The sequence below is a fragment of the Choloepus didactylus genome, chromosome 23 (assembly GCF_015220235.1).
Source record: "Choloepus didactylus isolate mChoDid1 chromosome 23, mChoDid1.pri, whole genome shotgun sequence".
Taxonomy (NCBI): domain Eukaryota; kingdom Metazoa; phylum Chordata; class Mammalia; order Pilosa; family Megalonychidae; genus Choloepus; species Choloepus didactylus.
In genome coordinates, this window is record NC_051329.1 from 12779008 (window position 1) to 12791551 (window position 12544).

Consider the following 12544-nt stretch of genomic DNA (forward strand, 5'->3'; position numbering starts at 1 on the left):
GTCTTCCCCATTCAGCTAAGAGCCGTGCCACAGCACATCATTGCTTTTTCCTTTTAATGGCACCCACAGTGCCACACCCCACGTGTAAACTTGTCAGACCATCTGCCTGCCCAGCCGGTACTCAGACTACCAAGTGCTGCCCAAGAAAAACATTTAATTCCTGAATGTTGTTGACGCCACAAATTTAAGGTTTTTCAGCAAGACGGACCCAGCGGTGTATCAAAAGAATAATAACACACCTTGATCAAGTTTAATTTTGATCTCATAAAGGAAATGAAATCTGTTAATTCAAATGACTGTGTAAATGTTAAAGAAAAAAAATTATACAGTCTTCTGAGTACTACTATGGAAAAACATTTGACAAAATGTTCCATACCTGTTCATCCTTTCCTGATCATAAAAAAAAAAAAAAAAAGGTAAAGTAGGAATGGAAGGACAGTTCCTTAATTTGATTTTAAAATGCTATCCAGAGTCTGGAGCTAAGCTCTTGCTCAATAATAAAATATTATAAAATGTTCTTTTTAAAGTTAGAAAATAGACAAGGATACTTGCTCTTACCATTACCATTCATGTCTTCCCCAATGCAATAAAACATGAAAAATAAATAAAAGGAAAAGAGAATATGCATTTCTCACTATCTGTAGCTCGTATGATTAACTTAGAAGAGCTATCAGAATCCCCTGGAAAACTATTCTTGAACCAAAGGAAGGGTATGAGCAGGCCTGACCTCCTCTCTATCTGGGCGACTGTGCAGGAGGAAGCAAGAAACACAAGTATGCTTAGGAGCAGTTGAGATGGGGAACTTTATTTTGTATATATGTTCTCACAACTAAAAAGAAGAAGAAAGGGCGAGCAACTAAAGAGATGACAACATTTAAATTCAGTCTGTGATCCTGAACTGGAACTAATAATGGAAGAGAAAAGGCCCAAAAGGACAGTATTGAGATTTATGAAATACAGGACGATAGACTAGAAGCTTTATGTCAATGTAAAATTGATTGAACTTGATAACTGAAATGATGGTGGTTATATAAGTGAATATTTTTGTTCTCAGGAAATGTACATGGAAGTAGTTAAGCGTTCAAGGAGTATTATATATACAGCCCACTCACGTATAGAAAATAGCTAGGATGAGGTAGGTAGATAGAATGATATAGCAAATGTGGTAAAATAAAATATGGTGGATCTGGCTGGGGTCATGTTGGAGTTCTCTGTAAGGGATTTGTATTTGGTAACTATCCTATAAGTTTAAAATTATTTCAAAATAAAGTGTTGAAAACATACTCAAAATCCATCAGTGTAATTTACTATAATAACCTAAGAAAGGAAAAAAATATAATCATCTCAATAGACACAGAAAACATTTGACAAATCTACTAGCAAACTAGGAAAAGAAAAGAATTTCCTTTGCCTGATAAAGGGCATTTATGAAAAGCCTACAGCTAGCATCTTACTTAATGGTGCAAGACTGCATACTTTCTCCCTGAGATCAGGAACAAGACAAAGATGTCCTTTCTCATCACTTTCATTCTCTGTTGTACAGGTGGTTCTAAATGGTGTGTGAGGCCACAAAAGGAAATAAAAGGCATTAAGGCTGGAAAGGAAGAATTAAAAAACTGTCTTTATTTTCAGACAACACAATCATCTATATATAAAAGCCGATAAACTCTACAAAAATCTATTAGATCTAGTGAGTTTAGCAAGGTTGTAGGATAGATCAATATATAAAAGCAATCATATTTCTATATACTAGCAAAGAACCATTGGAAATTGAAATTAAAGAGCAATACCATTTGTAATAGCATTACAAATATGAAATACTTAGGGATAAATCTAGCAAAAGATGTGCAAGATCTGTATACTGAAAACAACTGAGAGAAATTAAAGAGAACCTAAAAAACAGATATTCTATATTCATTGGTTAAGATGTCAGTTTTCCTCAGTAGATTCAACATAATTCCTATCGAAATCCCAGCAAGGTTTTATTTTTTTTTTAATAGAAGTTTAATAATTCTGAAATTCATAATGGAAATTCAGAAGACCTAGACTAGTCGTAACAACTCTAAAAAATACAGCAAAGCTGGAGGAATATGATCTGATTTCATGACTTAGTGCTACATAAATCAAGATTTTGTGGTACACTATTGATGTCAAATCTTTGTGGCCCAGGGTTAGGCAAAGATTTCTTAGATATGACATCTAAAGTATAATCCATAAAAGAATACATTGATAAATTGGCCTTCATCAAAATTAAAAGAAACTGTGTTCTTTGAAAAGCAGTGTTAAGAGAATGAAAAGACAAGTCAGTAAGAAAATATTTGTATCAATTGTATCTAAAAAACTCTCAGAATTCAATAATGAAAACAACGCAATTAAAAAAAAAGGTAAATGATTTAAGCAGATACTTCAAGGAAGATGTATAAATGGCAGATAAACACATGGAAAAATTTTCAACGTTCTTAGTTATTAGGGAAATGCAAATTAGAAGCACTGAGTTAAAAACAGTGATATCCCAGTATACATCTTTTAGGATGGTTAGAATTTAAAAGATGAAGCATGCCAGTTGGTGAGGATGTAGAGGAACTGGAGCTCTTACATACAGCTGGTGGAAATATAAATTGATAGAGTCATTTTGGAAGACACTTTGGCAATTTCTTAAGTTGAACATGAACCTGCCATATGATCTGGCTATTTCATGGCTAAGTATTTTCCCAAGAGAAATGAAAGCATATGTCCATATAAAGACCTGTACCTAAATGTCTGTAGCAGCTTTATTTGAAATCGCCAAAAACTGGAAGCAACCTACGTGTCCATCAACAGGTGCATAAACAAACTGGATGTCAATAGAATGGAATATTACTCATCACTGAAATGGAATAAACCACTGATACACTAAACAACATGGATGAAATTTAAAATAATTTGCTGAGTGAAAGAAGCTAAACAAAAAGAATATATATTGTATGATTCCATTTATATAAAATGCAAAAACTGCAGACCCATCTAAAGTGACAGCAAGTAGATCAGTGGTTGCCTGGGGATGGGAAGTGGGTCATGGAGGGGAGGGGCATAGGGAAATTGGGAGCGGGGTGTTGGATATATTTATTATTTTGACTGTGGTGGTTTTTCACAGGTATGTACACGTCAAAACTTGTCAACTGGTACACTTATCCATGTGCAGTTTTAGTGCATGTTAATTATACCTCAGTGAAAGGCAAAAACTTTGCAGATGGGAGGGTCTGACTATCCTTGCCTGGCAGTTCAAGGTCATAAGGTTCTGTTGTGACCCAGTAGCCCTGTGAACCCTGCCATCTTCCTGCCCTTTCCTGTTTTATGGTGGCCCTTACAGATTTGCTTCCTGCCAACTGTATTAAATCTCATTCTCCAAACATTCAATTCTTTATTTTCCTATCAGTGGATCATTTAGTGTGTGAATTATGGAGGACCAGCTCTTCATCCTAGAGTCATGTCTTCCTAATAAATTAAGATGTTGAGAATCATTTTTGGTACCATTGTTTACCAAGTTTATTAGCATAAATGCCTGATTGTTGTAACATACTCAACTCAGATAGGCTAAGTAATAAGGGATTTTTATTGGCTCAGATTCTAGAAAAGTTCAGGGTAGACTTCAAACATAGCTCCGTCCCAGGTGTACAACCAGTGTCAGCAGACTCGGTCTTTATCTCTCCTTTCGCTCTCCTTGGTTGGCTCCTTTCTCGGGCAGGCTTTCCCCACATGGTAGCAGAGGCAGCCCCCAGCAGCAGCAGGGAAAGATTCCCTGGCTCCTAATTGGCCCAGGAATTAGTAGCACCTCACTACCCAGGCCCACAGCAATCCCAGTGCCCAGGGAGATGGGGTACTGGGGTCAGGGCCCAATAGTGTGGACTGGCGAGGGGAGGAGGCCCTCAGAGGAGAGTCGGGGCAGCAGCCCTAGAAGAGGAGTCGTGGGTGTCAAGCAAGGAAAAACAACACATGACCCTGCACTGGGGAACAAATCCAATAGTTTTTAATTTTTGACTAAGTATATTATTAATTTGCTTTCAGAAGTCAAAAGTACAACAAAAGTTATTCCAGAAGTGCTATTCCCTTTGAATGACACTCTGTCCTGTTCCCCACTCCTGTAGGGAACCAGTTTCATCGAATGCTGATTTATCCTGTTTTTCTTTTTGTAAAGCTAAGTAGATACATGTATGTTTTCTTGGTGCCTCCTTTTTTGATAGAAAAGGTAGCACGCTGTGTGCTCTTTTACACTTGCTTTTTTCACTTAACAAGAGAATGAACAATTTTTTAACCTGCCATATGTCAGAACTTTTGCTGTCATGAGCACACCCGATGGAGTGTTAATGTGTAGAACATAGGATACACATGCGAGTGTACGAGGGACTGCTAGCCTTTCCTTCCGAGGACCGTGCCTGCTTTCTCTCAAGCCTGGCTTGTAAGTCGTCTCTCTCCTCCTCCAATGCAGATGGAGGCAGCTACGCCACCAAGGATTCCCGGGCCCCCAGCCTGAACTCAGGGAGCGAGATTTCACCCTCGAGCTCCACCGGAGATGGCTGGGAGATGAATTATCAAGAGGCAGCCATCTACCTCCAGGTGAGTGTCTCCTGCTAGGACAGGCCACCTTTAGCGCTGGTGGAGGTGGGTGGGTTGCATGGCCAAGAGATTCCTCTCTGGCTGAGGTTCCTGTCACTGTTCCCTACACCTGACAGTACCTGTGCCGGACAGGTGCGGGCCGGGCTTGTCATCTGACCTCCAGTCATGTTTCCTCCTGGCCCCTGGTCCCCAAGGCGTCCCCTGCCTTGTCTCACCCAGCTGCACTTCCTCTGCCTGGAGGCGCACAGGCTGGGCACTTGGGAGGGCTCCTTCTCCACGTGCTTAACATTGTAGTGGGTTTTGCTGATGGGATGGGCCAGGCGGCTTAAGACACTTTTGTTCCTTTCTGGTTAACTTGCTGCTGCTTTCATGTCAGTTATTTCTTTTTATAAAAGTAATACATGCTCATTATAGTAGGTGTAGGTAATACCGAAAAGTACAAAGGGGAAATTAAAAAAAAAAATCACCCAAGGCAGTTGCTGTCAACACTATTTCCTTCCATGTTAAAGAGATACATATTAAAAAAATAAAACATGGGTTTTATGTATTTTTAAAAATAATTTTACAGTCCTGGTATCTGCAATTGTATAATCTGCTTTTTTTAGTAGTCTTTTGCAGCATAAATTTTTTCTTATGATAAAACATATTGAACATAATTTTAATGGTGATTTAATTACCTCAGATAGATATATTCTCATTTACTTAACTATCTTGATAATGTTAGCTATATCCCCTTATTGTAAATTATAATCTGAAAATGATCTATACATAGAGTTCTTTTCTCTCTCTCTTTAATATCTAGGTTTTTTTAGTATCTAGAAAGTTCATTCTCCTCTGGAAAAGACTAGTGGAACTGCCAGGTGGAAGCAATCAACATTTATATCAGTACATACTATTGATACACAGTATTGAATATTCTCCATAGAGGTATTGCCTCAACTGCATATCTCACTGCCTGTGACATTTTCACTTTGATCTTGCCATTCTTGTCACTATAATGTTTCAGTTTCTGGTGTGCATTGAATAAGGGTTCAGATGAGGAAACTGAAGTTTTCTTAATGGTAATTTTCCCTAATCTTTTTTTTTCTTTGAAGCAGCTCTCCACTGCAAGTACTTGTGTTGATTTTTTTAAAATGATTTAAACTCATTATTTATTTGACATTTCAGTCCTGTGTGTGTTTTCTGTGTCTTATGCAGTGTCATGTATAGCCATCCTCCTAAACAAATGCATTTTGATTTGGGTGAAGGCAAGGAAAAGGCCCTAGGGGAAGCTGTACCAGTGCAGGCATGCTTCTTAAAGGTCTCGCAGGGCCACCCAGTGCAGTACCTGCACTGCCAGCTTTTCTGGGGTTGCATAGGTGCTAGGCAAGGGCATGGAATGCACCGGAACACAGAATAGAATGGCCTGGAGGACCCCCAGGTGCCTAAGTCCTTCTCTCCCTAAGCAGATGAGACTGCAGGTAACAAAATAAGAGCTTTAAGGGGGCACCTGCTAATCTTTGTAACAGCCCTGCGAGACTGGTGTCATCATCTCCCACATTACAGAGGATAAACCCCTATCCAAGTCCACACCGCTGGTAAGTTGCAGAGCTTGGATTTAAACTGTGTCCATCTAGCCTCCAAAAGATGTCCTTTCGTCTACGTTTTGTTGCCTTATATCTGTATCTTACCACGTGAAGTCTGCTAGGAAGTGGGTCATGTGTTTGTAGCAAAGGAGGTTACAGAACAGCAGGTGTAATATGATAACATGTAAAATTCACACGTGACAGCTGCGTATGTGTGTGTGCGCACGTGCATCTGTGCAGACACCTCCCACATCCAGAAGGTTGTTTAAATTTTAATGTTGATTAACTGGCTGGAATTTGGGGATTATTTTACTACCTTGTAATTCTGTGTATTATTTGAATTATTTTACCAAAAACATTCCATTTTAAAAAAAATAAAGCACAATTATTTCAAAATAAAAAATTTAAAGGAAATAAGAAAAACTTGTGATCCCCATTTGTGGCTGTCCCTGTAGGGTGTTTTAGCTGGTGCCAGAGGGTCTTCCTTTTTGTACTTGAAGCTGAGCACTGCCCCCCAGCCAGCTTGTCTGTGTGCCTGGGAAACTGGCCCCTCATTCTTCCAGGATAACTGGCGCCTGCTGTCTCTTCTCCTCCCCAAGTGCACCCGGGTGTGGGCCATGTGCTTAGAGATCCTGGCGCCTCCAAGACACTGCTCCCTTTCTGCATGGACTGTACCCCAGGGAGCAGAGAGCAAAGGCTTGGAAGTCACGTACAGTGGCATTCCTTCTTTTTTTTCCTAACCTGGTTCATGATCAGCAACTAGGAAGGAAGTCCAGTGTTCTCTCTTGGGGCTGGGGATCAGAATCCAGTGGTGTGGCTAACATTTCACTCTATTCTTGTTGGAGGAAACCTCGTCTCCACATCTCCTGTGCAATTCCAAATCCTGTAGTTAAAATCTGAGCTCCTGCATCAGTGGTTTCCTCTAGCTGGACCTCCATTCCTGAATGTGGGTGGGGAGAAATTGCTCAAGAGCTGCATTTTTTAGTAATTCAAACCAGAAGCTTCCCAGACCACTGTCGTGTCCCACAGCTGTGGAGGTGGTTGGCGAAAAGCACAGCCCTCCACAGACCACAGACCTTTGCAGTTTTTGTTGGGCTGCAGAGATTTTTGTTCCTTTCTCGGGACTACCCCTGCTGGGTTGTGGTTTGCCTTTTTTTTTTTCTGATGAGGTAGCAACATATCCAGCTTCAGGGAAGTGATTCTCTCAGTTAGCCAGCAAACCACAACTCCCAGCTACTGACAGCTCCCTGGCTGGGCTGGGGCCTGGAGAAGTACTCTCTTGCAGGGGTGGTTCATCCTGCCTAGTGTCTATTAAATGCCTGCTGTGTGTACTGGGCACTGTGCCAGGTCAGGAACCTATGCTATCTGTTACTTTCCCAGCACTCTGGAGTAGAGGCTTGCCAAGCTGCAGGCACCCTCGGGGTAGGCATGGGAGCCCACCAGGCCAGAGCTTCTTCCACGCCCCAGAGATGCTTCCTGTGAGCCCAGCTCTGCGACCTGCACATGATTTACTGTGGTGTGGGTTAGCTAGGGCTCGCTGGAATGAGGGTTGGTGAGGATGGGGAGGGTGGCCTCGTCCCAGATAGTTGGAGATCTGACTACAATCCTGAGACAGCTGGAATACTTTCAGAAGGGCTTTGGGTGAGGAAACCCAGGTTTGCATTCTGGCTCTACCACTTTCTGATGCAGGTATGTGGCTTCTCTAAGTCCACTTTCCTCTTCTGAAATGGAACCAATCAGATGGTCTCCCCTTTGAGGGCTAGTGAAGGAGTCAGTGAGGCAGGGTGTCTTGACCTTTTTGACATTTGGGCCTGGATAGTTCTTTGTTGTGGGGCTGTCCTGTGCTTTGTAGGATGTTTTGCAGCATCCCTGGCCTCTACCCACTAGGTGCCAGTAGCACTCCCAGCGTGACAACCAAAAATGTCTTCACCACTGCCAAATGTTCCCCAGGGTGAGGAGACAAGATCAACTCCGTTGGGAAGCACTGCAAGAGGAGATGTGTGCACAGCAGGATGAGTGCTGGTGCTAGGATGGTGCTGACCAGGGGGGAAGGCCCTTACTCATCCCTGGGTCCATGAATTCGGGGCTGCTGTGAAGACCTTCCTGGAGGCTGACCCTAGTAGGGCCCTTACCAGCGGTGTCTCTGTGGTGTCTTCTGCCTGGATGCCCAAATGGACCTTTCTTGGAGCTATGATTTAGGTTCGTCGCTAGCAGAAAGACAGTATAGTCACCTCGAGCAAGGATGCTGGAGCCAGGCTGCCTGGCTCTGTGACCTCAGGCTATTACCGAAGCTCTCCTGCCCTGTTTTTGTCATCACTCTGTCATACGTGGATCATAAAAGTGACTACCTGAAATGAAGGTGGTGGAGATTAAATGAGTGAGTGCGAGTAAGGGATTGAGCATGGCGCCTGGCCCTTGGGGAGCACTCAGCCATGTCGGCCATCCTGTGTTTCTGTTGGGGATGATGGATTGAGGGTTGGCGTGGTGGGTGGGCAGGGCTTGTCACTTTGTAGGAGGTTATGAAATTGGGAAGAAATTTCAAGTAAAATTAAGTGGGATGTTGGGAAGTCTGAGTAACGCAAGGGTGGAAAATCCCACCTGATGGATTATAGATGTCTGACTAGTCACAGTTACTGGCGTTTTTTCCTCTCTCAATATTAGTATGACCTCTAATAATTACAACTAATACCTGTGATGTCCTTACTGTGTGCCCGCCACAGTCCCAATGGCCTTTCGCATTTGACCACCTGTCACTGTGTGAGCAGGCACTCTCATTCTCTTTGTGGTTGAAGAAGTCGGGACTCAGACGGGTGAAGGAACTTTCTCAGTGTTTGGCAGCAGGGGAATGGGGCAGCCAGGACTCAGCCCAGGTTTGTTTACTCCAGAACCCCTGAGTTCTATATGAGGCTGCTGGAGCCTTCTGAGAGGGGGAATTTGGCCTCTAAGTGAGATCAGACACTCCTGCCTTCTCCTTACTGTCCCTCAGGACCTCTCTGTTCTTTGATTCTCCACGTGGCTTTTAAGAAACAGCAAGTCTTTTGAGCTCTGTCAGCAGGCAGGAATGAGACTTGACTGATGTGCAGTTTTGCGAAGATGATTTTTATTTTCCATCCTCTTCCGTCTCCAGCCTGGCTCTTCTCTCACCTGCGAAGGCCCTCCCTTCCCTCCCCGCCCACTGCACACCTGTGGTGCCGTGTCATCTCGAGGCTCATTCACCCACATTGCTCTTGTTTTCTCAGGAAGGCGAGAATAACGACAAGTTCTTCACCCACCCCAAGAATGCCAAAGCGCTGGCGGCCTACCTCTTCGCACACAACCACCTCTTTTATCTGATGGAGCTGTTGACGGCCTTGCTCCTGCTGCTGCTGTCCCTGTGCGAGGCCCCCGCTGTCCCCGCACTCCGGCTCGGCATTTATGTAAGTGCCCGGCTGCCTGGGAGGCGCTGCTCTCTGGGGGCTAGCAGCAGAAACTGCATCAGGCTGATCCAGGCCTGAAAGGAGACATTTCGGAAGGGTGGACGCCGCCGACAGGCTTAGACGGAGAGGCCCTGGGTGCTGAGAGGGGCCTCAGGAGCAGAAATGGCTCAACAGTCTTGCCTGGGTGCCCCCAGAGGAGTGAGTGCACTCCAGCCACTCAATCTGGTTCTGCTCACTGTTAACTTCCAGGGAGGGGCGGTCTCGGTTCGCCTCGTGAGGGCTGTGGCCCCACCTGGGTTCCCGGTGGGGAGGACGCCTGATAGTCAGTCCCACCAGCCTGTGTCCAAGCTCAAAGAAAAGGCAACCGGCGTGATCATGAGTGTGTGCGTGTGTGCGTGTTGGGGGAATATCCTGGGCAGCTGCAGCCCCCAGGTGTCCTCACGTCCAGGCTGAGCTGTCATTCATTGTGGGGGCCGAGCAGTCTGGGAGTCAGCTATCACTTTTCGGGAAGGTGTGGGGGGCATGGAAGCAGGAACAGAAGTGGGATTCCTCTTTATCTTTTCAGACTTCTCCCTGTCTCATTCGGAGCACACTCATCTGGCCTCTTGGCGTACTTTCTCTTGGCTTCCCTCCTGTCTCTCCCTCTTTTTTTTTTTTTTTTTTTTTTATTATGAACTTCATAAATACATAATAGTGATAACTTTCACAGTACACTTCAACAAGTAGTTCGAGAGCAAATTTCAAAGAATGTCATGGGTCACTGTTTCACAACTTAACCTATTTCCATTATTTTAAAATATGACATGCGTACGGAAAGATGTTAACTTTCGATGTACAGTTCAACAAGCAGTTATATAGGTAATTTCAAAAATTGTTATGGGTTACAGGTCCACAGTCTCAGTTCTTTCCCCATTATGCAATATAAGGTATATACAGAAAGGTGAAGACTTTCAAAGCACAATTTAATGAGTAGCTACAGAGCAAATTTCAGAGGATGTTATAGGTTATAGTTCCCATGTCATTTACCTCCTTCCAGCTATTCTAACACTCCAGCATCTAAAAATGTAAATATATTTATATAAAGTTTCACTATTCATAGACCTTTGTTAAATCTTATCTTGTTTTGTCACTACCCCTTCCTCTCACTTAATCTCTTTTTCCATCTTCAGGGGTGTTTAGGCAGTGAGCACCCTAACTTGTCCATATTGAAAGGAGGTGTTAACAGCATGGGGAAGGGGTCTGCATCTGATTGTTGATCTTAAAGAGGCTATTGCCTCTGGGTTTTAGGACTTGTCTGGCATAGGAACATTGTGGTGGATTTAAGTTTTCTGAGAGAGAAAACTTAGCGAGTGAATCTTGTATAGAATCTCAGTTAGGGACCTAGGTATTTGGGGACTACTTTTGGTAAGGGCATGGTGTGCTGTGGCCATTTGGGATGTCTAGCTGGAGCTTGCAGAAGAGAAACCTCCAGGATAGCCTCTCGACTCTATTTGGGATCTCTCAGCCATTGTGGCCTCAGCTTGTTACCTTTCTTTTTTTCCCTTTTTGGTCCAGTAGGCACTTTCAGTCCCTCGCTGCCAGGGCTAGGCTCATTTCTCCCTGTTGCCAGGGAGATTCATTCCCATGGGAGTCATGTCCCTTGTGAGGGGGAGGTTAATGAATTTACTTGCCAAGTTGGGCCTAGAGAGAGAAAGGCTACATCTGAGCAACAAAAGAGGTTCCCTGGAGGTACCTCTTAGGCATAATTATAGGAGAGCTCAGCCTCTCATTTGCAACCCTAAATTTCACAAGAGCAAGCCTCGAGTTGAGGGCTTGATTTATTAAGTAGTGGGTTCCTCATTTCACTTAATATATATTTTATCCCAAGATAGTCAGTTTCTTACATTATCTTCGCTTAGTTGTACAATCATCATCACTTTCAACTTTATACAATTATCATAACATAATACATCCAGAAGTCTTGTCAGCTGCTAATTATTCATCCCTTGTATTAGTATAGTGTTGGTAAGATATTCCTATTAAATATAGTCTTTGATATGTAATGGGTAGTTTTTCATTACCACTCTGTTGTTAACACTCTGCACCAGTGTCATACTTTGTAAGTAGATCATGCTAAAACTTATTTAGGTTTGCAGTTCAACTCTATGGGTTACATGCCTTTAAACAACCATTTATGAACACATTCACCTCCAACGCATCACTGATACTTGTAATCCCATTAATGAACCATAATCACACCTGACCATTCCCATACCATTAAGATCACCCTCATTATCATATCTGTACATGTTAGATGATCATTCCCCTTTCACTACCTTCTGACTATCTCTAGGACCTCTGTATTCTACATTATAAGACACTTATTTTACATTTTTCACTGAGTTTATATTATTGGTAACATACAATATCTCTCCTTTTGTGGCTGGCTTATTTCACTCAGCATTATGTCTTTAATGTTAATCCATGTTGTCATATGTTTTACAACCTTGTTCCTTCTTACTGCCATGTAGTATTCCATTGTGTGTCTATACCACATTTTGTTTATCCACTCATCTGTCGAAGGACATTTGGATTGTTTCCATCTCTTGGCAATTGTGAACAATGCTGCTGTGAACATCGGTGTGCAAATATCGGTTCTTGTCAGTGCTTTCAGATCTTCTGGGTACATACTGAGAAGTGAAATTGCTGAATCAAAGGTGAACTCGATATCTCGTTTTCGGAGGAACTACCAAACTGCCTTCCAGAGTGGCTGTACAGTCCCACCAGCAATGAATAAGAGTTCCAGTTTCTCCACATCTTCTCAGCATTTGTAGTTTTGTTTGTTTAATGGCAGTCAGTCCTATTGATATGAGATGATACCTCATTGTGGTCTTGATTTGCATCTCGCTAATAGCTAGTGAAGATGAACATATTTTGTTTTTTTTTAGCCATTTGTATTTCCTCTTAAGAGAAATATCTTTTCATATCTTT

The 12544-nt window shown here is 42.8% G+C and overlaps 1 protein-coding gene across 4 annotated transcripts in view; it reads left to right on the forward strand.

The window, feature by feature from the left end:
* The window catches only part of TPCN1 (two pore segment channel 1), a 111126-nt gene that overhangs the window by 47206 nt on the left and 51376 nt on the right, over positions 1 to 12544 (forward strand). For all 4 annotated transcript variants that reach the window (XM_037817274.1, XM_037817276.1, XM_037817273.1 and 1 more), the window contains 2 exons: positions 4466 to 4593; positions 9398 to 9574. In XM_037817274.1, the coding sequence (XP_037673202.1) occupies positions 4466 to 4593; positions 9398 to 9574 (305 nt within the window). The remainder of the gene's footprint in view (positions 1 to 4465; positions 4594 to 9397; positions 9575 to 12544) is intronic.